The sequence below is a fragment of the Tetrahymena thermophila genome (genome assembly GCF_000189635.1).
Source record: "Tetrahymena thermophila SB210 genomic scaffold scf_8254420, whole genome shotgun sequence".
Taxonomy (NCBI): domain Eukaryota; phylum Ciliophora; class Oligohymenophorea; order Hymenostomatida; family Tetrahymenidae; genus Tetrahymena; species Tetrahymena thermophila.
In genome coordinates this window covers 73-27,833 of record NW_002476202.1, presented here as the reverse complement: position 1 = coordinate 27,833, position 27,761 = coordinate 73, and the positions used below count along the sequence as shown (strand labels likewise).

The 27,761-nt window shown below is 23.1% G+C and overlaps 5 protein-coding genes across 5 annotated transcripts; 1 reads left to right on the top strand and 4 right to left on the bottom strand. All coding sequences in view use genetic code 6, as the record gives it.

Annotated features, from left to right (window-relative positions):
• Positions 1-551: 551 nt before the first annotated feature.
• Positions 552-11,984, top strand: TTHERM_00694520 (transmembrane protein, putative; the record flags this gene model as incomplete). Its single annotated transcript, XM_001023617.2, has 12 exons — positions 552-1,565; positions 1,892-3,280; positions 3,449-4,159; positions 4,222-4,398; positions 4,958-9,382; positions 9,472-9,745; positions 9,808-10,502; positions 10,562-11,186; positions 11,240-11,353; positions 11,409-11,531; positions 11,581-11,820; positions 11,881-11,984. 12 exons carry the CDS (start codon positions 552-554, stop codon positions 11,982-11,984), a joined length of 9,891 nt encoding a protein of 3,296 aa, XP_001023617.2.
• Positions 11,985-12,514: 530 nt separating this feature from the next.
• TTHERM_00694530 (cyclic nucleotide-binding domain protein) lies at positions 12,515-16,227 on the bottom strand (the record flags this gene model as incomplete). Its single annotated transcript, XM_001023618.2, has 6 exons — positions 16,147-16,227; positions 15,897-16,083; positions 15,050-15,798; positions 14,784-14,984; positions 14,289-14,733; positions 12,515-14,031 (listed from the first exon to the last, which is right to left on the bottom strand). The coding sequence occupies exons 1-6, from the start codon at positions 16,171-16,173 to the stop codon at positions 12,515-12,517; spliced, it is 3,126 nt and encodes a 1,041-aa protein (XP_001023618.2). The 5' UTR covers positions 16,174-16,227.
• A 635-nt stretch (positions 16,228-16,862) lies between these two features.
• TTHERM_00694540 (intraflagellar transporter) lies at positions 16,863-22,190 on the bottom strand (the record flags this gene model as incomplete). Its single annotated transcript, XM_001023619.2, has 21 exons — positions 16,863-16,961; positions 17,018-17,134; positions 17,227-17,345; positions 17,404-17,486; positions 17,618-17,925; positions 17,984-18,076; positions 18,132-18,571; positions 18,634-18,746; positions 18,799-19,021; positions 19,068-19,293; positions 19,352-19,399; positions 19,470-19,658; positions 19,717-19,807; positions 19,878-20,092; positions 20,146-20,663; positions 20,755-21,256; positions 21,317-21,440; positions 21,608-21,671; positions 21,818-21,907; positions 21,991-22,051; positions 22,158-22,190. The coding sequence occupies 21 exons, from the start codon at positions 22,188-22,190 to the stop codon at positions 16,863-16,865; spliced, it is 3,756 nt and encodes a 1,251-aa protein (XP_001023619.2).
• A 1,158-nt stretch (positions 22,191-23,348) lies between these two features.
• TTHERM_00694550 (cyclic nucleotide-binding domain protein) lies at positions 23,349-26,043 on the bottom strand (the record flags this gene model as incomplete). The annotated part of the gene is made up of 4 exons (XM_001023620.2): positions 23,349-24,521; positions 24,831-25,082; positions 25,347-25,783; positions 25,845-26,043. 4 exons carry the CDS (start codon positions 26,041-26,043, stop codon positions 23,349-23,351), a joined length of 2,061 nt encoding a protein of 686 aa, XP_001023620.2.
• A 132-nt stretch (positions 26,044-26,175) lies between these two features.
• Positions 26,176-26,529, bottom strand: TTHERM_000694549 (hypothetical protein; the record flags this gene model as incomplete). The annotated part of the gene is made up of 1 exon (XM_012799835.1): positions 26,176-26,529. A coding segment is annotated over one exon (354 nt), but the record flags the coding sequence as incomplete, so codon positions are not given.
• Between the last annotated feature and the right edge of the window lie 1,232 nt (positions 26,530-27,761).

The following is a 27,761-nucleotide window of genomic DNA, read 5'->3' as shown; positions in this document are numbered from 1 at the left end:
TAATAAAGTTAATTTAAGTTTTATCGCCATTCTTTTATAAAACATACTTTGTTACAATTAATTAAATCAATCTATCAATTAATATTTATAAGATTTTATTTTATTATTTTTATATATTTCTTTTAGTTAAATATATATCATTTAAAAATATACAAACAAATAAGCTCTTTTTTATATTTATTAATTTTGTTAGTGAAACATACTTACTTTAAAGAAGAAAATAAATAGATAATTTTTTATTTTTGGAAGTAGATTTTATTTAAAAATCAATTTTAAATTTATTTAGAAGATGTTTCAGAGTAATTTTAATAATTTAAATCTTTAATATTATCTAATATTAGTAAATAAAAATAATAATGTAAACTAAAACATTCTAAATTTATGACTGAAATATTATAGTATTTTTGTTAATTGACTGATTTGTATTAGTTAATAATATCAGAAATAAACATTTAAATGAATTACCTAATTTTCTAAAATTATAATTATTAATTAAAAATTGATTTTTAAAACTCAACAAAAGATAAGATTTATTTTAAATTATATTTTAAATGAAATTTATGTTTATATAACTTGTCTTAGTAGGATTAATAATAAAGGAATATCTATGCAATTAGTGTCCAGATCAGTAGATATTTGATGCACTCACGAATTCTTGCTTATAGTGTTCTGATTCTTGTTAGAGCTGCTTCAATATTGACGATAAATCTTGTATTACATGCCCATAGAACACTTTTAGAAGTTCTGATTTTAAAAATAGTTGTGTATAAACATGCAAAAATAATGAAATAAGCATATTAATAGAGAACTAAAATACTTGTGTCAAGTGCTCAGTTCCTGGTTGTATTAGTTGCAATGCTCTATAGGTATGTTAACAGTGCGATACTAATTTCTATCTTGATTAAAATTAAAATTTATGCATTTTAAATAAACAAGTATGTGAATCAAACACCTAGTTTATTCAAAACCCTTATCTTGCTGCTTAATGTGTTTAAACATGCCCACAGTAATAATACTCCAACTATAACTCACAGATTTGCGAATAAACTCTGTAGTGCATTCAAGTTTAGAGCAAATCAAGTTAATAGTTTAATTAGTAGATTCTATAGATTTAATCTATTAATTAAAAATAGTTTATAGTTAGAGCAAGAGCATGTAATATAGGCCTTGTTGATGAAAATTCAAATATAATATTCTCAAAAGTGCTTTAATCAATAGATAATTTTGATTCGCTTTATGGATTTAAGGAAAATGAAAGTGAAGCTATTAGTTTTATATCTGGTTTATACGGAGGTTGCTCAGCTGGAAACAGATTTACTGTAATGAACTTCTCTACGCTTTAGATTGAGTTTGATTAAAATATAAATTCTGATTATATTATCTGGAAAGTAGATGATGAAAATTAAATTGTGTTTTTATAAAATATTTTATATGAATATAATTTAGTGTATTACGACATAGTTTCCAAATAAATCCATTCTATAAATTTAGGATTAGGTATAGGCTTCAATATAGCTAGTCTTATGCAAGGCAGGTATTTCATCTTCTATAATAATTAATATCAAGTAAATATTTTTTTTATATATTTATAAAAAATATACAAATTCTACTTCAATATTTTTATTTACAAAAAACTATTTTAATTGAATAACCAACCATAGCATTTTGATAGATTTTATAATCAAAGAATAAGAAATTTAAAGAAAGATGTATTTGTCTCAATTATTTTTTTTCAAAATTATTTATACCTCTGATACTAATTTTCCACACTTATTTTCTTTATATTAATAACAATTCAAAAGTTGTATGACAAATTAAAAAAAATATTCATTTTAATAAAACCCCTTTTCGTAAATCTTTAATTTCAATATTTTTTTTCAATTGAAATAAGGTGGGAGCACTTTAAAAAGATAGATCAATCGCATTCAAATAATTCGACTATGACTAATCTTATTTTCCTCTATCATTTATTTAAATAGGAAATAACTTAATATTATAAGTGTACTATGATAGTGAAACCAATAATAATAATTTCTTGATTGTTAACATTTAAGATAACGTACCTCAAACTGGTTAACAAGTTCTCTCTATTCCATGCTAGTGTAAAGATAACACATTCTTAAGTTAAAGTCTCATTTTGGCTCTTTAATATGACACAACTTTAAATACTTTACAATTAACCTAATTTGATTAATCAGGGAAATAACTTATAAATTCAGTAATTCTTACTTAATAATTCACCTTGGTTTAGACATTTGAAAATGTCTCTTTAAATAGTTTTTTTGTTTTTTTGAGTAATGGAAACTTCTTCTTTGCAAATATCACAGATTTTATTTACTAGTATTAGTAAGGGAAGTAATAATTAGATATTAGTTAAAATCTCATTCCTGTTGACTTAAGCTTCATTTAATCTACTTCTACCTTGGTTAATATGACATTCTAATCAAATAACATAGTCAATCTTTTCTTTTCACAATTAAAAGACAACAACTTGTACTTTTAACAACTTGTAAAAATTCAATACAACATGAACAATCTTTCTTTTAAAATCAGTTACATCGACTCATTTTAAATGTAAAACTTCTACAAGAGTGGTTATTATTCACTGCCTTTGCCTAACTATGCAGTAACATTAAATTAAATGATGCTCTACATAGACAAATCTTCAAATAGTTACTCTCTTTATTCCATAGATTAAGCAAATCAACTTAAATTACCAGCAATTAATATTTATTAGTATGATTTAGCTATTTCTCTACAAAATTTATAAAAGAAATCAAAGATATTAACCAAAAGCCATAAATTGCAGTTAAGCCAAAATGATGGAAAATATTCTTTTACTCGTTTTATAGGAAATTAATACATAATTCTTACGACTGATATATCTAATGGAGTCTAAGAATAAATAATCGACTTATCCTCAGGATAACAAATATATGCATATAACTGCGGGTCAGTTGATATTTAATAATAATAAAATACCAATATATATTACATTCAATCTAAAAATCTCTTATTTGTGTATGAAATTTATCAAATTATAGATTTAACTGAATAAAATAAAGTATTTATAGATTTATCTAGCCAACCTATTGATAAATTTATAATTTTAAGTGATGAAACTTTTTTAATCTACTATTCAAATATGTAATTGATTTAGGTAGATTTAAGTAGTGGTAGTTTAATTACACTCTCTTAATAAATAACATTTATAGATTTTTTGTATATCGATTAGTAGAGCAGACACCCTTTAATATCTAATAATGATTTAATTTACCTGGTTAACTAGAATTTATGCTTAATTTTTTCTATAAGCTAGAAAACTACTATTTAGTCACCAATAATTTTATAAATTTCAAATCAAGCTTTCTTTTCTATTTATGACCCATTAAATGAATTATTTATTTTTGATCAAGGAAAAATATATATTTATACAACTAATTTATAGTATAGTAGCACATTTTAAGATGGTTTTTATTTTACTTACCTTAGCTAAGACACTAGAAACGTATACTTTTAGAATAACTACAGTCTTTATAAGTTAGATATGCAATTAAAAGTATTACAATAGCTTCAATCAAATAGTAGAAGTAATTATATAAATGGAATTTTAGATACTACCCAATACATAAAAAAGGAGAAAAATATTATTGACACCAAAAATATGATTATTTCTAAAAGATAGTCAGAAATTAATATTTATATTGGATAGGCAAAATTTGGAGATACTTAGGCTTACTTTTTTTAATCAGAATAGGGTCTTAACTGGCATAAAAATTTGTACAACTTCCCTTATAATGCTATTAGCATGAATTCTAATTAGATTTTGCTTGATTAAAATATTAAAAACAATAAATTTTTAGTTGCAGTTTACGATAGTAGTCAAAAGATTATCTCTATTTATGATATTTAAAAATATAATTCAGAAGCTACTTAAATAAATTTCAGCATTTCTTTTACCTTAAATATTAAGTTTTTGGATTGGTAATAAGGAATTTTTATTTATGTCTAAGGTAATATTCTCAATCAGTACAACTCTTCGACTTCTTAGTCACTTTAAAACCCCTTTAATCTATAATAAAATATAGAATATTATGATGTTTGTCCTTAACAATAGATATTAGTAGCTCAGACCAAAACTGATGTTATTAAGATAAACGTAAATCAATCATATTTAAAAAGAATATAAATACACTTCTAAAAATTATTTTATTTAAATAGCTATAAGATAACACTTAAGTTACATTGACAGATTTTTTATTTAAATTAAAATACTTTAATTAATTGACTAATCCAATAAGTTTTACTTTAGATTGTGATTAGAGTTTGATTATTTTAGAGCAACCTTGCTTTTACATATTCGACCTTATCACGGGAATGCCTTCGTTTGATTTTTTTGTAAATTTATTTAGAAAATTGATTTAAATATATTAAAAACAAAAAATATTTTTTTAATATTAAGTGCTAAAAATTTATTCTGATTATTTTTCAATCAAAAAAAATATTTTGTTTTCTTCAAAAACTCTTTAATTTTTTTCTTAGTTCCTTAAATGCTTTAATTTATCAAACATTCTTTAAAGCACATAAATAATATTTTCTGAACTTAAAAAAAATATTTAGTTTCAACGCAATTTCCATGTTAATACTTGATTTTTTAAATTCTTAATTTGATATCAAGTTATAAAATAACAAATTTAAAAAAATATAAATTTAAAAGTACATATTTACTACTAAGATATGCTTTAGAATATTTTTTATTTTATTTTTATAATTTCTGTCTACTTATAATTTAATATTTGAATCTTGATATTCAGATATTTTAATCTAGTTTTTATTAAAATATATATAAGAATATTCTCTTTTTTTCAGTTCACTTTTAAAACTGGTAAAATTTAAACCCCCATAACTTAGTTTCCTACTCAAATAATTTTTAAATTATATTTTTTATAAATAATAGGCTTAAAATTTTATTTTTGGCTAAAAAATATGTGCTAATCCTTTAGTATATAAATAATAATAATAATTTATTATTATTTACCCTACTTCAATATTCCAATTTGTATAGGATAACTCATTTCCTTTTCCAAACGACTTAAGTACTAGTGTCCTTTACCCTAATATTCTGGAATGTTAGTTAGGCTAATCTTAATTATTTAATGATATTAATTACAACGTAATTTTAGCAGTCACGGGATCAAAAAGACACATGATTTCTATAAGAAAATTCCCTAAATATTTATAGACATTTGATTACTATACCTAAAATATATTTACACCAGACTTAACATATTTTTATTCTAATTGCTAAACTTTTATTGTATTTGACTAATCACAAAATTTTTATCTTATCAACTACTTGAGTAACAATGTAACTTATTTCTAAGTTAGCGCTAACAATATTAAGGGGTTGCTTGTCGAAGAGAGCTAAAATATGACCTTTTTATACTCAGATCAATTAATATACATTTACAGATTTCCTACTATGGATTTTATTGAAACTTTTTCTTTATCATAATATGGTCAATCTCCTATTTAAAACATATTTTTTAATACATAACTCCACATTCTGACTGCAATAACTTAGTCTGCTTTAGTTTGCTTTGATCTAGTTGAGGTACTTTATACCAGCGAAGTCAACTTAAAGTAGTATTAGAATATTTAAAACATAGTACTTAATGATTAATATTAGATATATTATAGTGAATAAAATTACTCTATTAATCTTCTTAACAAAGAAATGGTAGTGGACAACTTATTATTTTAGCCATTTTAGCATTAAGTTTACCCTTACTTTACTCAATTAGTTTTAATTGGTTAAAACTAATTCATATATGTTTACTTCACTCAGCTCTATATCATCTAGGTTAATTTACAAACTCAAAAACTATCCTCTAATCAACCTATTCCTCTGTAGGGTTCACCAGATAACTTCTTTTTTGATCAACCCAGATTTTAGCTTCTTATTTTATATAAATAAATTTACTAATTAACATCTATAAGTTTATAATAGTAATAGACATAATAATAAGAAGTTAACCTCATTAAATTCACTGAAGGTATCACATCATTAGCTTTCATATGTGGAGATTATGTAATACTTCCTTCTGTAAATATAATATCAGTTTACAGTATCAAAAGTAACTCAATAGCCAAAATTAATATATCTTCAGGTATCAAGATTTAATTTGTGTTTAAGCTTCAATCTAAATAAATTTAAGCTAATTATTGGTGGAAAATTCCCTTCGAATATGAAGAAAGATATAATAGTAATGACTTCGATTCTTCGTAAAATCAACAAACAAATTTCTTATGTGTTGTTTATTAAAGTTCTTTAGATTCTTCTCTCGTTCTAGTTAATTTATAAACAATGTAAACACAAAATAATTTGTTGTTAAAAAATACAATAATAACTAATATAGTTAATGATCCTTTCAGAAAAATGATCTATGTAGTTACTAATAAGGGAGTGACTAATGTTTACAATTAATTTTTGGGAAATATAGGAATTTTACAAAACTCATGTCTTAAGCAAGCTATAATTTCGTTTGATTCCAATTTTATTTACTCAGTATGCCCTCTAAATATTATAATTTATAATGGATTAAGCCTTTAATAATACCTTGTAATAAATTCAGGATTATAAGAAGCATATAACATTGTTAATGTGTAGTTCAATAACTATTTCCTCATTTTTTAGAAGAGTAAAGTTGATCTTGTGTAGATATTTTAAAATTCTACTTACAAAGTATACTTTGAAAATAATGGACTGTATCAAGAGTTGTAAGTTCTTCAGCTTTAAAAGAGTACTAATGGCTAACAAACATTAAATTTTATAGTTTCATCAAAAAATAATATTTAAAATCTAGTTTTTCCTTTAACTGATAACTAGTAAAATTGCAACATTTTTATAGAGCAGCAAAATCGCAGCTTAGAGAGCACTTACTCAGCAGTTGTTATTGATCAAACAATATAGAATTTATAGAATATTTAAAATTCAAAATTGTAGCTCATAGAAATAGTTTATATGGACTAGCAATAGATTGGAAGCATATAATCAAATTATTTCAATTCTTCTCAAATAAATGCCAATCTAACTTTGAGAATGGAGTCTAAATCTACTATGAATTAGATTTATTGGTAAGATGGTAGCATTTATTCTTAATAGATATAAAAAATATAAATATATCAAATGCAATTGAATGTTAATGCATTAAATCTTAATACTTAAGGCTATATGAAAACATTATAGATTTCAAGTGTGACTCTAAATGTTACTTAAAGTTTGGTATTAACAAACTTTATCAGTGTTTATCTTCAAAATATAAACCTGATTATACCAAATACATAAGCATTTTAATCGATTACTATTAGTAATTGTAATTAACTATTTATCGAATAATTAACTTTGAACAAGATAAGCACTCTTTAAAATGTACTGATTAAAATTTCGAATGTTAACACTGTAGTTATAAAAAAGTTAAATGTCTTTGGTTTAAGTAATCTTACAGTTTTTTCTCTAAGCAATGTTTAAGACTTGCAAATTTAGTCTGTGGATGTATAGCAATCTTAAGGAATAAACTTAATTTAGATTTAGTAAAATAAAAATATGAATGTTGAAAATATTTAACTAATTTCAGTTAGTAACTCAAAAATCTTAAATATATTTGGTGCTTAAACTACAATAATTTAATAAATTACATTAAAAAATAGTACTTCTTTAAGTGTAGTTGATATTTAAGAACTAGTCCTGAATTCAATCACTTATAATTGCCAGTCCTACTAATTAAGTAATGTTATTATTAATAATTCAACTGATATTTCATTTGATTCATCTGTAGATACAGTTTAAATTCAAAATTTGACTTTGAATTAAATAATTAACAACCAAAAGAATATATTTAATATTGCAGCCTCTTAATTCTTATTAAATAATACTATAATTCAGTAGTCTTAAACAAATCAAAATAACATATTTGCAATAAATGTGATAAGCATAATTGATTTGCACATACAAAATTTTACCTCAAGCTATAATTAGATATAAATGATATGTGTAAAATAGCAAAAAGACAAAGGGTAAGCTTAATTAATATCTTCTCAATTTTTAAATAATATAATGACTGGAGACAATCCTCTAATTAGTTTGCAAAATGTGGTTTAGATGGATTTTATTTTTGTAATCATGAAAGATAATACCATCTCAGGAAATACTTACTCTTCTTTACTATAGATTAGTTAAAGTAATTAAGTTACTATTAACAGTAGCAATTTTACAAGCAACATAAATTATTAAGGAATAGGAGGAGCAATATCAATTACTGAAAGCTTAACTCTTAAGCTTAATTAAGTAATTTTTTCATAAAATATTTGTTCAAAATAAAATGGAGGAGCTATAAATTTCGTCAATACATTATATTAAGGTTAAATAATAGCTAACTATGCTTAATTTATGTAAAACTAAGCACCAATATCCACAGGAGGTGCTATTAACATAAATAATATTAATGTATAAATGTAAAATTCTTAGCTTTCTTCAAATAAAGCTCAAATAGGAGGAGCAATATTTTATTAGTTGGTTATCCCTGATTTTGTGTTGTAATCACAAAATAAAATCAACAATAACAACATTATTAACAATAACTATGCAGATATATTTGGAAAAAATATTGGATCAACTTTAAGGAAAATTCAAGTAGATCTATAAGGTATATCTGCTCCTAATACCACCTCAATAGTGCTTTAAAATGAAAATCTTATTGTTTCAAATATTTAAAGTGGTTAGTAAATTATTTTTCATAATATTAACATTTTGGATGAAGAGAATAACCCTATTTATATTCCTTCAATTTCAAGTTAGAAGAAAATAAGTAATGATGTTATAAAAATAATTAACTAAATTTATGTTTAAGTCATTTGTGATTAAAGCAATTTACAAATCTAATGTTTGGGTGAATTAAAATCTAATGATTTTTCTAATGGCGGATTTACATTAACAACCCAATTGATATACAAACCCCTAAGTAATATGCAATTTCGAATTGTTTCAAATATATAACCCTAACTAGCTGATTCAAAAGGCAACATTTATATTAGTCAAGGATTATTGGAATTTAATGTTTAGATCAATTTCAGCTAATGCCAGGTAGGATAAATTTTGAAATAGTTTTCTTAATCTACAATTTGTGACTAGTGTTTAGAAGGAAAGTATTCATTAAATATTAATGATGGTTAATGTAATCCTTGTCCAGATTCTGCATTAAAGTGTGAAGGTTCATAAATATACTTAAAAAATGGATATTGGAGAAGCAGTGAACTCTCTGATGATATTATAAATTGCAGCTTCAATCCAGATGCATGTTAGGCTGAAGATCCTGAGTCAATAGTATAACAATTATTTATTTTTAAATGTTAAATTTTTTTGCAAAGTTAATAATTAAAACTATGGATATTAAAATAATTAATAAAAATTAGCATTATTGCCAAAGAGGACATGTTGGAATTATTTGCAATAATTGTGATACTTATGGAGAAGTTTGGGGTGAGAGGTATGCTGAGAATTTTGGTACTGGAGTTTGCTAAAAATGCAGTGATAACATGTCAATAATAATAGCAAACAATTTATTAAAATTATTTTTAATAATTATATATATCATGTTTATGATAAGAAATTTACAGAAACAGATTTACATCAAACTAGTAGGTCACTACATAACTAAATCAGGAATGCTATTTTTGGGCAACAGCTGTAAGATAATTATTTAACTAGTATACTTTTTATTTATTTTTCTGTTATTAATTTAAAAAAAGATAAATCTGATAAGTCAAAGATATTTTCAAAAATCTTAACTGATCACTTGCAAATTCTTTCTTTAGTTTGTGGTATGTTCAATATACCTCTTTCAATCACTCTACCTATTTAAATAACAGGAAATCCTTTGAATTCAATAAGTAAATCAATTGATTGCGCTATTGGTAAGAATTCTAATGCTAAACCAATATGGTTTTATAATTTATTATGGTCATTCTTTCTGCCACTACTAACAATATTAGTTTATCTTATATTCGCTACTTTACTTTATATCTTTAAAAGAAGAAGTACCTTGAAATTCTTTAGATCTGCTGCAATATTTATCTATTTTTACTACTTTACTTCAATTGTTACTGTTTTGAGTAGATCATTGAACTGCTTTTCAATAGGGAGTGAAAATTATTTAGATCTAGACTTAAGCATTAAATGTTATGATTCAAAAGATCATTTGCCTTATGCTCTTTCAATTACTTTACCTCTTTTAATTTTCTACGGTATCTTAATACCAATTACGTTATTTATCAAAATTTATCTAATGCATAAGAGAAAAGTCTCAATTATAATAAAGACCTAATATTCTTTCATTTTTGCAGGTTTTAAGGATGCTTTCTTTTATTGGGAGTTTTACAAAATATTTTATAAAACATCTCTGATTCTTGTTTTTGTACTTCTAAAGTAAAATCCATTTTTGCAGGTAAATAATATTTTATAAAATTCATGGCTTTTATTATTATTATTAATATCTTTATTAAGGTTGCTTTAGTTAACATTTTCATGATAATAAATTTCTTTTTGTTAGTCAGACTTAATCCATACTCTAGGAAAATATACAATAACTATTAAGTTCATTCAACTTTTATTTGTGCACTAACTCTCAATTTGTACTTTTTATAGAGCTATTCAGCAAAAATGGAAGCTACTGAAGATATAATTTTGCTTATTGTGGCACTTTTGAATATTTAATTTATTATAAGGCTTGCTTTTGGAATTATAAGAATTGTAATTCCATAAGAAAAAGAGGACAGAAATAATCTTCAAAAACTTATATTTTTTGTGAAGAAAAAATTTCCAAGAATTTTTGAAAATATCGTAATTTAAAATTAAAAAAATATAGCTGTTTTACTGAAGCTAAAGAATGTGTAAAAGAAAATTAAAGGCTTGATTAAGACTTTAAAAAGTAAAAGTATTTACGATATTATGTAAATACAAGAAGATGCTAAATAAAAGGAAACCAAAATATCAAAAGATATAATGATCCCAATGGAAAATATGGTAAACTCTAATTCTGCAATTTTACAGAATAATTAAATTGATTCTCTAAGCTCAGCAAGAAATAATTGGAACTACTACACCAGAATGACAAAAAGCATTAAGCTTTGTAAAAATATAACTTATTATAAACTTCTAATTTTAATTTTTAATTAAATATAGAGTAAATTGCAAGTATTTAAAATAATGTAATGTCTCCTTAACATGATGAGAATCAATAGCTAGCAAAAATTGATAGCGATCTAAATATACAGGAATATAACAACAACATTCAGTGTAACAATATTTATTACTTTGCTTCTTAATATTGATTTTTCTTTTTAATTTTTAGAGCAAATTACAAATTATTCATGTTAGTTTTTGACTCCTTAATAAAAGGCAGATATTTAAAAGCAAAATCTTTTAAGCAGTAGTAGTTAAGATGATTAATTCTAATTAGATAAACAAATTTAGAGTAAACTTTTATTTTTTGAAAATGAAATTAAAAAATAATTTATTTATAGAAAATATAAAGAAACTACAGTAAGAAAATAATAACCTTCTTAATCTTGAGAAAGAAGATAGTGAGTAAATTTAAGATTAGGAGAAATAATTAGAAAAATATACCCCATGTAAATTAAATTAAAAATACGAATATAATTTATAGATTGATTTAAAAACGATAGCTGATGACAAAAAGAATTAAGGAACAGAAACTTAACTAAGTCTATTTAGCAAAGAAAGACAAATGAAGGAAGAAAATAGTAACAAATCTATTAATATTTCAATAAAAATGTATTCAAATAAAATTTAAATTAAATTAGGATAAGCCTCTTAGCTTACTCAGCCTTTAGAAACAGATTCATTATAAAAAGAAAAAAATTTGACTGACTAAAGTGAGAAATTGCTTGTTTCTAGCGAAAAATGATTAACGATTTACTCACAAAAATATAATAAAAATTAAAAATAAAATAAACAAATTATGTTTTTAAATGTTGAAATTCTTTAATTGTTATTTATTTTTTTGTATGAATTGAATATTTTTTGAAAATTAAGTTTATTAATTTTGATTTTACCAGTTTTTGATTGTTAATAATCATATTTGTTACAAAGAGGTTAATTTAATAAAAAATATATAATTATATCAATTTTTTTAATTAAAATTAGTTTTATTAAATGTTTAAATTATTTTGAAATATTCTATTTTATTACTCTCAATCTTTTAAATATATTCTAAATTCTCATTTTTTAAACTTAAATAGAATTAATTATTCATAATATTCTATTTATGCTTTAAAGTCTAAAGCACTTTGGACTTAAAAAGAATGAATAATTAAGTAGATTTTTTATTGAAAAAATTTAGTTAATATAAAAATATATGCTAATCTCTATATAAAATATACTATTTTAATATTAATTTCAATAAAATTGATTGTTAAGTATAACCATTTTGTGTATTCATTATTATTACATTTATTAGTTTGTTTCCTTTTTTGGAGACTAATTTAATTTTGAATTAAGAATTTTATCAAAAACATCAAAGCTGCTTTTAGATTTTGAATTATTTACATGAATATTTTTTTTAATTTTAGTTTGAATAGATGGAGATTTAACAAAATTATTTAATTGATAAAGACCTTAAATTGATTATTAGGTTGCTTAAGAATTATGATTATTTTACTATCTTGTAGATTTAGTACTAAATTACTATTAATTTAGTTAATAATAACTTAACTTAACCCCTTACTTATATATAACTCCTGAACAATTTGTTTATAAATTTTTACTAGGCTATTAGGAGATAAATTCTATAGAAGATTTTCTTAATTAATCAGCTTTTTAAGAAGCTTAGCTTTCATTTTCATAGTGAAGATTATTGAATATTTCATTGAAATTTTTATACACAGAGGTTCTGATTACTTTTAGATTATTTTTTGTAGAAGGTTATGTAGATTTATATATAAGAGGTGTTTCTTCAGAATTTAAATCTTTTCCTTAAGTCTCTAAAGGTAGAATTAGCTATTTAATTATAGAGTTTTTTTCATTCTCTAAAGCATTTTTATCTTCAATTGTATTTTAAGTTGTGGATGCACAATTATTTAAAAAAATAATTTAATTTTCGTTTTAGTTTGCATTTGATTATTCTCTTAAGCAAATTGAGTTTGTATTAGATATGCTATTATTTTTAAAATTTGTTATTGTAGAACTAGCTCGAGAAGAAAATAGTCTTCTCGGTATTTATAATTTTTTTTTAATTTCTATTCCAATAGCTTCTTCATTTTTATGATAAATTTCATTGATACTGTCAGATTTATATTGAAAAGTTATTAAAGGCTGTCTTCTCTCAGTTTATATGTTATTTTTATGATCTTCATTTAATGAAATAAAATCTTATTTCTCTAACTAAAGATGAGAAGATTAACTAACGATTTTCCTATTTTTTAATTATGGGGAAAATTTAGTTTAAGATGATTATCTGTTATCCAAATTTAAGGCAATAGAATCTAAAGTGTTTTTTCTAGAAGAATTATTACAGTAATTATTCAAAGAATATTCTTCAACCTTTAAGTTAGATAAATTACAATTGAATTTATTTTTATTATCACTAGAAGATTCAGGAGACTATCTTCTTTGCAAATTACATAATGATATTATTTAATTTTCTGATTTAAGTAAACAGTCAGTTTATTATAGAGTAGAATGAATAGTTTATTTTTCTGACTGATTATAAATTTGATTCATTTTTTATAGAATTAACGAGTTTTATCTAGAAAAAGCAGTCTTTTATGGAGAATGAGATAGTTTCTATTTATTCTTATTTAAATTCTCCAAGCTAAACTATCTTCTGCTTTTTTTAACACTTATTAAAGGTTCTTCAAGATTATTTTATTTTTAATCCAAATATCTATAAAAGAAGCTATTAAAATATTTCATTCCACTATCTGAATTTACTTTCACTGTATCTTACTAAATATCTATTTATTTATAAAAACATTAATTACAATCATTTTCATATTAAAAATATATATAAAATAGATAATAGATTTTGCATTTTAATTTTAAGACATCTTTAAAATTGATGTTATAATTTTCAATTAAATTTTCTTTTATAAATTTTTTATTTTTTTCTGCTTTTCATTTTTTTTAATAAAGTACTTTTCTCATAAAATATTTTGATAAAAGCAATTAAAAATGTATAATTATTTGAATGTTTTATTTTTTAAACTATTACTTGATTTAGATTCGGTGTCTAAGTTTGACTTACTATCATAGATTTTACTTTCTTTTGTAGAGTTTTTCATCTTTGTTGAGAAGTTTTAATTTAACTCAGCACTTTTTAATAAATCCTACTCAGTTACAATTTTATTTTATTTATCATCAATTATATAATTCAATGTAGGTATTGATATTTAATTATTCTTTTCATCAGATTGAAATATATTTTGATTTTAGGGATATGAGAGCTACTTTTTTTGAGGAGACTGGCTATTATAAGCTTTTTTTAAGAATTTGTTAAATTGATCTTTATTTAACTAGTCTATTGTTTTCAGAGAATTTTTTAGAAATTCTGTGCTTTTTTACTTCATTTATTAGCCCTGCAAGCTTTAGAAAAAGAAATCCATATACTAACTGAGCTTTTATTTTTAATTTTTCACCTTCTATTCAACAAATGACATCTTTTTATTTAAAAAAAATTGTTTGGTGTAAATTTAAAAATATTTTTTACCCTTTAATGGTGCAGATTTAGGATATTTTATTTTGTATTTGTATCTGTCAAAACCAGATCTTTAAATATTTAATGGTGCATTTTTATAACCAGAGCATCCTAGCTCTCTGTAACAACTGAAAAATATCTTTTTTATGTCCCTTCCTATTATAGGAAAAGCTCGCTTTCTCCTATCATTTCACCTTTACCAACCATCAAAATCTAAATAAATAATTTTAAAAAATATGTTATTGATAGAATAAATCAAAATAAATACAAAATTTTACCTTTAGAGATTTTTATTATTTTTTATTATCTATTTCATTTTTTGTTTGAGTCCTAATTTTTTCAACATCATTAAGCTCTGCTTTGGCTAGAAAAGAAGGAGCGTATGTATATTATTTAAAGGCTGAAAATTCTCCTTCTACTATCAGAAATATGCTATCAGCATTATCTCCTTCGTTGTAGAGAAGGTTTCCTCTTTTAAGTTATACTTTTTACCCAAATAGAATTATTCTTTTAAGCAAATTCTTATTCCACTCCTTAAAGAAGTGCACACAGGTCTCCAAAAATTCAATATCATTTTATATAACATAGCTAAAATAAAACTTTAATGTAGAATTGAAAACATCTTTTGGTATTGCTAAAAGCACTGCATTTCTTGAAGTACATTACGCCACTATCTAACATATTTGTTTTAAGCAAATAGATATTTATCCAAAGTAATCAAATTTATTCAATTTTTTATATGGAAGGAGCTAGCTTTGCGAATATCTTGAAACTATTGAGTTCTTTTTTGGTTAATCGATAATCTCAGAAATCCTTTAAGATTGCCTATTTACAACTTGCTACTAACTACCAACATTTTACAATGACTCATTTTTTTTATCTGTTGGTACTTTAAAATTATTGATATTTTATTATTAATTTTTTTCATATTTAAGTTATTCTTCATTGCTGCTTTCGTTGTTTACTAACAAATAATTTAGTGAAACTTATCCTTCAAGAATGATGTAAAAGTACTCTACTTATTATTCTATTATTAAATAAATATTTTCTATCTTTAAAACTCTTTTCATAACTATCTCAAAATCAAAATTTAAATAAACATTTTTAAAATAATATAAATTTTACTCAATTTTAAAATGGATTAATTCTGGTGATAGGTAAGCTTTACACAAGACTTCGCACATAAAATGCAATCCTCTTTTTTGACATTTAAAAAAGAGAGAATCTTGTGTAAATAATCTGAAAGAAATGATATTTGTTCTTCAGATCTCTTTTCAGGCTTGCATCCAACTACATTGATAACCAGCTCATCCTATAGAAAATAATTTGAAATCTAAATATATTTGTTTAAAGATAAAATATGTAATTTAGTTACTGTTGATGGATTTTCTACTTATTCCATATACGATTTACTTAACTAGATTTTGATAGTTTTTTAACTAAACTTAATTAATTTACTTATTCTACATAAATAATATATTAAATGCACTGTATTTATAATGAATTTTGTTCAAAAAATATAAATTAATAGAATCTTTTAATTTTTATGGTATCATAAAAATCAATGTTTCAGTGAAATATCCATTAAAAAGTTGAAATTTTTTTTTAGCCACAATTAAATTGAAAATGTGTGTGTTTGCATATTTATTATTAACTTTTCTTACAACGCATTTGTATTAATAACCTAACTAACCACAAAATACTTCATAAACACTCCGTTTGCTTTGCATAATAAATATTTCGACCAATAACTTTTGTTTTCTTCATTTTTTTTGTTTATTCTTGAAAATTTAAAAATATTATTCATTCATTAATTCATACTATTTATGAGCTATTTCCAAAAATTTAATTTGCCTTTAATTTAAATTCATGTATATTCTCAATAAGAATATTAAAAATTAAATTCACTAGAATAATATAAAGTTTATGGGTAGTCTTTAAGTAGAAAAAAGATAAAAAAAATAAAAATATATTTTAATTAAAATTTATTCATCAAGTAAATTAATTTTTATGTATAAAAAATAAAATTTAAATTATAATTGTGTTTTATTAACTATATTAATTTTCTTTTAATTATTTGTAGGCTTTTGCTCAGAAATCAAAAACATCCTTCTAAGGTCCTGCTCTTTCATCAACTGATCTGCAGAAAGGACATTTTTATGTCTTACTTATTTCAAATTCATATTCATCCTAATTGATAAATTTTTTTGTGTGTAATTATATGGAAAAAAAATGATATTAATTACCAAAATGTAGAATGTTCCACATTCTTAACAATTCTTGAGAGGAATGTCTGTTAACATACTCTTGTAATATTTTATTTCTGCTGTGTAGCAATATTTTGTATAGTCTACCCAATAAACCTATTAAAAAAATTAGCTAATTGTAATGGGCCTTTAAGAGAAGATACATTAGTTATTTGTTGTATCTTTCTTTAAAAATTAAACGAAATTACCTCATCTATACTAAGAGATGATACTATATTTTCATCTAATGTAACAGGTATGTATTCTTAAGTAGTTTATTAAATTTCGAATACTTCGTTAAGTTTATCTAAGAAAGGACTGCTTTCATCTTAATATTTTTTAGATTTAAATAATAAATTTTAAATAATCATGCTAAAATCTTTTACTGTCATTTCCTCCTTTTTAAGGTGAATTGTTAAAGGTGAGAACTTATTAATCTCCTTAGTGAGATTCTTACCATCCGTCGTTTCTATTTAATCAAATTATTATGAAATAATCAAAATATCAGTTCAAATTAATAATTTCCATCCAATTTTGAAAAAAAATTTAATTAATTTTGAATTGTCAGTGTAAGTCAAGTAATTATTAAAATCTAATTACGCTTTCTTCTTCTTTTTATTAGGTTGTGTTTTTGATTTATCAGAATTGATTAATTCAATAAATCTCTTATGTGTGATTTTAGGATCCAATTTAAACTCAACCAAAGGTAGATTTTCAAAGCTTATGAAGCAGTTTTAAAATTAGTGCATACAAGAAGAACATCTGTTACCTTCTGTGAGAGCTGGGTTTTAATTATAGCATCTATTGCAAATAGGAAGTAAAGACTCCTAATCACTATATGGCTTAGATCTAATTAAGAGTGTACTTAATTCTATTTCTTCGCTCCATTCAGTAGGAATTTTGTAGCTCTTTTTGTTAAAATAATGTTTAACTTGGTAATAATAATAATAATAAATTTGAACATACAGCTAGTTTTTCATAGCAAATACGGGCTGTCTTGTAACCTTCAAGCTATTTACTTACTTTTCCTAATGAATAATAGAGATAACTGTGTTAGACCTATAATATAATTTTTGATTTTAAGTATTTTTAATAAATTTTAAAGAAATTGTACTCCGTATAACTGCCTGTTTCCTAGTTTGTTTATGGCGAAGCGAGCAGCATTGAAGATATTTAACATGTAAGCATGACCTGATAAAGGTAAGAATGGTTCATCAACAAAAGATTAAACTTTGGAGTATGCAAAATATATTTCAGCATCATCTCTGTACTAATAAAATTTCATTAAATTCTCAATATCTTCAGGGGTTGGAGCTTTCATATTACGAATCAAACCTAAGTGCTCAGTAGCTATCATCCAAGTAAATAAAGCAGCGTCAGAGAATCTTTTTTCAAATACAGCATTCTAAGATAAGTTATAGAGCATCTTAGTAGCCATATCATGTTTACCAATTTTTCTGTATGCCTTTAAAGATTCTTCGTATCTATCTTATTTAGCAAGCCAATTGGCATAAGGCAGTTTGACTATCTCCATGAATTCAGGATGAGCCTTTGCTAAAATAAAAAATCAAAAATATATTCATCTATCTCTCAAATTTGATTTATATAAAACTTACCAAGAGTCATAGCTTCATCCCATTTTTCTAGATCAATATTCAATTAAAGTAAAGCTTTGTTATCTTACAGCTTCAAGTAAGCTTCTTTTGTGTATTGATGAAGTTTTGCTTTCCTGATAAATTAAATTAAAATGTTATTAAATTTTTTGAAATTATTTTGCTTACTTAAAGTATGCAGCACATTATTCTATTTCTTTTCTTTGAGTTTCTGCATCTGCGTTTCTGCAAACTTCAACAATACCTTCTGAGAAATTATTGGTTACATATACTTCTATAGCCTTTTTATATACTTCAGCTTGAATGTACAATTCACCACCCTTTTTCCAATTTCCTTGTTTGACTTCCCATTCTGCCCTCTAAATGAGTAGGTCCTTTCTAGAAGCATCAGCTGGAATTAAAAAATTAATAACTAAAATAAAATAAGAATTATTTACAATTTATTTCTTTATTCTGGCCTCTATTAATAGGACTAGCACCAGTATCTGTAATTCTCATAGCCTTATCAAATTCCTTAAGAATGATCCACATTTCTTTTGCTTAAGAAGCTAAATTTGACTTAGTGAGTGCGTTTTCTGCTTCATAGAATTTAGTTTATAAAGCATATATCTCACCTTAATAGAATCCCTCAACAAATGTATTCTTTTTAAAATCTTTTTCTGCCTAAAATTAAAAAATATTTTGTTCATTTTGATTCTAAACTAATTAATTGTTTCTTTACCTTTTCAAGGAGATAGATGAAGTCTAATTTTTTTATTCTTGTGTAGCACTAATTTATTAAAAATTTAATCAAGCATTAATTAATATTATTTTCAACATTTTAATTTTTCAATATTTACTTTTCTAGCAATAGCAAATTGTGTTGCGATTAATGCTTCATTACCTAAATATAAGAAATCTTAATCAGTTACTCCTAATAAAGATATTTCATATGCAGATTAAAATTCTTTTCTTTCTAAGTATTTAATCATAGTCTAAGTCATCGAAACATCAATTGTACTCATAACATTGTCATTCAAAACAAATAACTAATTTCATAAAACAAATTTAATTAAAACTAATTGTTAAATGAAAATAATTTATTACTTTATTTGCTTTAAATCCTACAACTTATCCTGATATTTTTTGAGATAGAGGTGGATGATTAGAGCACCTGATAAATGTTGTGTCAGTTGATCTATACATTTATTTATTATCAAAAATTATGAGTCGATGAAATTTAAATATTTATTAAAATAAATTAATACGAAAAAGCAAGCAAGTCATCAAAATTATTGTTGAAAGCGCAAGAAACAATATTCATTTCTTAGAAGACTTATTCTTTGTTTGAAAGATCATAAACAGTTAGGTTGCTATTTTTATCAACAACTGCTAATCTTTTTCTTTTTTGAGAAGCATCAATATTTTTAATAGAAATATTGTGGTTTAATATAGGAATAGGGAAACTGTTATCAACAAATATCTTTATTTTATTATTTAAATAAAATGAAGTTTTACACATTAAAAAAAAATTACTTTGAAAATTTAACCGTTCTTTAAACCGACATAAGCTCCTTCTTTGTTAGGCATTCCACCTATAATTTTAATGCAATTAACTCTTGAGTCAAAAACCCATTCTTTTTCTAAATCTCCTGATAATTAATATAATTATACTTTATTTTTTACACAAGCTATCAAGTGATTTGAAACTATTTCTAAGATATGAGCTTCAACTTTTTTAACTATTCTCTTATGCAACTTATATTTCATTTAGCTATCTTCTGAAGAAGTTCCATAAATCAAAATTCTTTCTGTTAAATGAGCAGCAAGCTTATCTTTATATATACTAATGTTCTTAACTAGTTCTTTGCATTTCAAACGAATTCTTTAATTTGAGCTCATGCTCTAAACAACAATATCTGTTAAATTATCTCTATAAGCATATTTATCACCTTCAAGTGCATGCACTGTTAGTTATTGAATTTTAAACATACTGATTTCGCCATCATTTGTAGTTAAAGCAACGTGTAACTAATCTTAAACAGCAACAGATCCTGTTAAATTTAAATCATACAAAAAATTAAAACACATTTTTTACACAAAAATTAATCTCTATTGAATTTATTTAAATTAGTTAATAATTACCAGCTTCTTTAATTACAGGTTTCAATTTATTATTCCAAACCCAATCATTTTTTGTTGCAACATCTATTAAAAAGCCACCTTCTCTGGTGTATAGAGTGCATTTGTTATTAGTTCCACTTACTAAAAGGAATTCTCCTTGAGTGCTAAAATTGATATCTATAGGATCATATGTAAGCTTTTTATCCGAACCTAATTATTGACCTTAAATATTATAGTGAGCTATTGACTATTCCCAAACACCTACTACGAGAACACTGTTTTAATAGTCAGGAGTAATTGGCGTCCAATCCATACACCATATAGGGAATGACCTTTAAATTTCTGCTAACTATTCGAGAGCTCTGTTTCTTATTCCAATAATACCTCCCATAGTACCAAAACCTAAATATAAACCATCCCAACTCCATGCACAAGTTATTATTTTATCTTTAAATTTAGATTTTTCTATACTTTGTTGATCTGGAGTCCATAAAGCATAGTCCTAAGCACCTCCAGAGAAAATCTTTTATTTTTTATTATAAATTGAATACTCGAATTATAATTGAAAAAATTTATTAATTACTTGATGCGTCAATGGATTAAAAGCAAGACATAAAACCTTATCTGTATGAGAATATTTTACTTCAGGTGCTAATTTGGGATTTTTATTTACATCGAATGACCAGACCCAAACAGTTTTATCATTACTAAAATTTACATTAAAAATTTATAAAATTTTAATATCAAAATCCAATCAAAATTTAAAAATTTATAATAATTTATTATTGGATTAGTTGCATAATATAGCAATTTATAGCTATTTATCAAGCTCCATTTAGTAGTTTTGAATATTTTATTGGTAAGTCTTAATTACCTAGCAGTTGCAAACCTTTTTCCATCTTTTGAGAACTTGATGCAATTAATTTATTCCTTTTATCCTTTATTTACATAAAAATAATTAGCATTAATTTTTAACTTAGCAGAGCAATAAATTATATTATTATAATGGTTAATGAAAAGCTTTTTTCCTAAAAAAATTATTAGAATTATCCCTATTTAATGAATTATAAAAAATTATAATTACCTCCTCTAATTGCTTTATTTACTAAATTGCCAGTAAATGAATCGTATACAAGAATAGCATCTCCTACACAAGCTAATAATATAGAGCCATCTATTTATATGATAAAGTATGAATAAATATCCTGCACATACTTTAAATTCTGAATGAATTTTGCAAATGTTTAATTTTAATACCATTATTGAAGCTACAACTCCATACTTGATTTGTTATATTAGAATTGGGGTCATTCTTGGGCTATTTTTTTATTTTTTATTGTGATCATTAATCAATTTTTTTAAAGTAGAGTGGAATAAAATTATTCTCTTTATAAATAATGGTTGCTAGTGTTTAAAAAAAATACAATGATTTCCGTCCATAGTTCTGAACACTTCATAATTGCTAATTTAAACTGATATAAACTTTTATTCCTGCTTCAAAATTTAAGTTTTGTGCTATGGAAACCTAAAATTTGCTTTCTATTCTGCTTATTATTTTAATATGAAGATATTAAACAAATAATATATCTATAATTTTTACTATTAAGATTATACAAAAATTTATTATTTTTAAAAAATAAAGACCTTAATTAAATTGAGGAAGGAATCTTTGAAAATTTCAAAATTTTTTAGAAATATGTTTCAAAATCAAAATCATTTATTAAAATATTTGAACCTTTTATTCATTTCTAATAACTCTAAATAAATGCTTTTTTTTAATTATTTAGTTATTTATTATTTTATAAAGCTATTTTAAAAATAGTTTCAAAATTTTTAAAAATATTTACTAAAATTATGAGTAAATAATACAAAAAGTTATTTTTACATTTATAATAACATTAAATATTTGCTAACATTTATTTACTTACATTCATCATTAGGTAAAATTTATCTTATCTGTTATTTAATAAATTTATTTTAAAAATATTTAAAATGTTTTAATTAATTTACTAAAAAAGATAAATGAAAATTATAAAATGTAATTTTTACATTTGTTAAAATAATAAAAATATATCAAAATGTATCAACCACCATTATTTGCATTATTTTGTTAATTGTTAGTTATTAAAGCATATAAATAAACAATAAATACAATTTTATTTTTTAAATCTCATAAAATTTTTTTTTAAATATTCAATATTTTTAATTTTAAGATTTAAATTTATTTTAATTTTTGAGAAATTTATAAGATTTTTTAAGCATTATTTGATATTATTTTTAATTATTTATATCAAACTAAGAAAAAAAAGAAATATTTCTAGAAAACTGCATTTATTATTTATAGCAATAAAATTCATTTTTTTAATTTTCTTTCATTATTAATTTTAAATTAAAAAATTTTTAGCAATTATTTTGATTTTAATGAAAATGTTTTAATTTAGTTTTAGATATTCTTTTGCTTGGTTTTACTCAACTTATAAGTAAATATTATAATAAAAATTTTTATTATTTAAAAATAAATTAATAATTTTAATATATATTTTTATTTTTTAAATGCAAATGATATATAAATATAATAAGATTTTAATTAGTTTCTGTAATTAATTATAAATAGTTCAGATATTAATTTAGAATTAAGAGTAGCTTATTTAACTTATTAATGGTCTTGATGAGTACTTGTTAGAAGGAAGACCAGAATCTGTATCTAAATGAGAATCTTTGCCTTAATCAAATGGTGACTTTTATTGCTCGTAGATATAATCTCCTCCAAAATTAAATGATTTCCTTATATTTAAACTATATTTTTAAGATGCATGATTAGGTGTTAATGAACCTCCATATTATCTTTCAAAAGTGTTAGAAAAAGAATTTCCACGCATTTAGTTTTAACTTCTTATATTTAGAGAGGAGTTAGTGTTTTAAGATGTTGTGTTATTGGTTTAAATAGCTGGTAATTTAATTACTTTACTATATTAAGAATCAATTTCTTACAGAGATTCTATTTTATTTTTACTACTTATGCTATGAGTGTCTAAGAAGTTGCTAATTAAATGATTTTAGTGATTATTATCTATCTATTAAATATTATAAGGCCCTGGGTTTTCATATTTACTCACAACAATTTAGCGCTTACTTTATTAATTGCTTCCTAAAGCAGTAGGAGTTTAGCTTTATTTTTCGTGTAAATACTGTGTTAAATCAGTAACTAACACAGATTTTCTTTAAGGTAAAAGTACCTGATTTATCTTTAGATTATTTTGAATCTATTCACTTGTATTTTCAAATTTCTTAGATTATCGGCGATGCTCAAAATAAATATGAGCTGTATTTTATTTGTTTGAAGAAGATAGAGATTACTTAGGATTGAATTACAATTTATTCAAACCAGATTTATTTGTCTAATTGAGATTTGTTTGCATTGAATCGTGATTGTAAGGATGGTTGCCTAAAGTACTTGATATGCTACCAGTTGTTTAAAGTAAATTAATTTTGTCTTCTATTTCTTCAATGTTACTAAGATTTTTATCAAATAATAGTAACTCGTTTTCATTTCGGAAAGAAAGACCAGTTCTCAAATTTTTAAGTTCTGATTTCTTGGAGTCAACCATCATTTTAGTCATCACAGAAAATTTAAGCTCAGGATCTTCTTAAGCTATGATGAAGAAGTGGCGAGACTTAATTTAAATGAGTTCTCCTTAAGCAGATCTACAAACAACACTATTCTATCTTGGTGATTAATTTAAAAGTTCCTTCTCACCAAAACTGTCAAAAACTGTAAACGTCTATATCTAATTATTAAAAAAATTGTTAGAATATAAAAATCATACTAAAAAATTCTTATCAAAAACATAATTTAGTTTTTTAATGGAATTATCTACAACAATAGAAAATAACATACTTTCTTAATTAATAAAAATAAGTAATATCATTCTCTTACTTAATTATCTAATTATCTATTTTTATATTTTCAATTCCTTTTAGAGTTGCCTTTATTCGGCAATTTTTAACCTAAAGAAATTGTGTAGTTGGAAAACACATTTTTTTTTCGAAAGTATTTTTTATTGGAAATCTAATTAAATTTAAAAATTAAAGATTACTAAGTCTGAATTCATTTCTACAACAGAACCAACAAGAAATCCTGCTACTTTTTTAAAAGCATCTTATTTGCTTAAACCTCTCAAAAGAGTCTGTGATTTGGCAGCAGGAGTTGTTGATCCACTCTAATCTTGTTTTTGTTCACTTGTTTTCTACTCAATTTCCTCAATTTTGTTTAATTTTTCATTAAATTCTACTGGCTCGCCTTTATCAATATTTTCATTTCTTTACCAAAATTATCTCTTTTTGTATTGCTTTTGTTTACAAATAATTAAGATTAAATTTATCAAATTTTTCTATAAATCATAAATCAATCTTTATTTTAAATAATTTATTTATTTATCTCTAATGACTGTCCGAAATTATTTAATTTTCAATTCTATAAATGCAAAAAAATTAAAAATTATCATTCAGTATATTTTATTTTCATTTTTAATTATTATTAAATTTCAAACAGTGCATTAATTGATAAATAAATAAATGTATGTATGTGTGTTTAATATATTTGCTTAAATTACTCCAAATTCGCCCTTTTTCACTATAAAAAGTGCATGGCTTTGCTACCCTTCTTAGTATATTATTTAACTACGAGGGACAGTGTATTTTGTAATGCACATTTGTAGTGATGTTAAATTTTTTCTTGGCCAGTCTGAAATAAAAGGAACTCCCTTTAAGAAATTTAAATCCGCATCGAACTTATCTGACTCGTATTTTTAGAAAGTTTTACTAAAATTCTAAGCAGTCATGCTTAAAATCTAAACTGTGTCACTCAAAGCCTAAGTTGTCATTAAATAGTTTTAACCATCAATAAGAGTACCCATTTCTATTGGATCCCCTTGAATAAGCTTTTTAATCAAAATTAGCTACTTTTTACTAGGCTTTAACTAGTCTGCAACTTCTAAATAAAGTCCTACTTATCCTTCCAAAATAAGCATAAACTAGTTGTTTTTTTCTCCTTCATATTTCAAAAAATCAATAAATACTTATTTTTCAATAATAAATTGCTTTAAAAATACCCTTTCTTGTAATGAACTAGTTTTTATAGAATGTTTATAAATCAGCTTTCATAAAAGCCTACCTAATCAGTTGTTTATTTCCTTCTTAAATATATTCTTTGAAAAAATTAAGATGTCCAAATAAGTTCACAAAACTGTCAGCATCAATCGCATTTCTATCTGAATTTTGGCTCTCTAGCAACGAGTATAGTCTCTACATTTAAAAAATATTAACTCTAATTTAAGTAAATACATTAATTTATTGTTTATGCTTACCTATGTCTCCTTTTTTTGTATTTTTTTATTTTATTCTATAATATTTCTTCTTCTGATTTTCTCCTCCTCTGGTATATCATTTCTTTTTCTGCTCATGACGAGAGCGCCTAGAGTTTGAATACTCATTTATCTAAAAGCTTATTTTAATATTTCTGTTATTATGAAATGTTTTCTAGATTTATATTTGGTAGGTTATCCAATATTCTTAAAATTGATATTTTTAGGAAGATTACTTTAATTTTTTAGATTTTTTTTAATTACAATTACTAATTGAATTGATTTTACAAGCAATTTTAAAAATGTTATTTAATCTTTGTAATTTCTTTGTTTCAATCAAAGTTAAGATACAAGATCGTTTCTGTTTATTCACTACTCTTCTTTGAATACTATAATGGCTCCTATAATGTATTACTAGATATACCTATTAAGTAAAAATAAATAATTTTTATTTACTTCTAATTCATAGTTTTTAAAAAAAAATCTTAGAAAAAGGAAATATAATACATACAATTTTAAATTATTTAGTCATTTCTATTTTTTACAAGTAATAATTTAAAATATGAAAATGAACAAAACTAAATTTTTTTTTTATTTTATTGAATTTCAAGCTCATAGAAATTTAAATTAGGTTACTCAAAATTATTTAGAATATAACTTTATAAATATTAATAAAGCAAAATAAACACCTGAAAATTTGAGCCTTTTATATAAAAAAAATATCAATAAGAAATTATGTAAATACATTTAAATGTGTAAATTTCTATAAAAATTAAATAATAATTGATCAAAGCTTAATACCATTGAATTAATTAATAATTTTAAGGTAAAAACCAATCAACGCTTAGAACTAAAATATGTTATTTTGTATTTTATAATAAATCAAAAACTAAATTAAAATTTCTCGTTTAAATAAAAAATCAGTATTTTTTGTTATTATAATTAGCTCCAAAATATTTATCTATACTTTAATTTTTTTGAGCTATTTATGGGCTCATTATTTAAAGTGAATGGCTTTAATTTTACAAACAAATAATAAATTTATTCATCCATCAAGCATCTTATTATTAAGCATAATTTAAACACAATATTTTTGAATTAATATACTTTGAGATTACTTTTTCACAAAAATAATTTGATAGAAGGTTATTGTTTATTTATATATGTAAATCAAAAGTACTTATTAGGTTCTACTTAAAATAATATACTTATTTATTAAAAATCTTTAATAAAAACATTAAATTAATTTTTCTTATTTTAGATCATTTATTTAAGTCACTTCTTTATTAAAAGATATTAGTAAAATTTTAATAAATATGAATATTTATTTTCAATAATAATATATTCATTTATTAATAAATAAATAATCATTTTTTATTGGTATACCCTTTATAAAAAATTTTAATAAAGAAGATAAAATTTTAATATTACGTTAAATTTTGATATCTTATGGGTAGTATAGGTGAGTTGAGTTATAATTGCCCTTATCTAATATATCCTGAAATAAACTAATTACTAAAAAGAGCATTTAAAAATGTATGAATTTATGATTATGAAATGCAGATATTTTTTAATAGTTTAAATTTCATATTTGTTTTGTGAAGTTTTTTGATTAAGTAATATTAAATTTTTTTTTTTTATTTTAATAGGAAGACAATAGTAAAT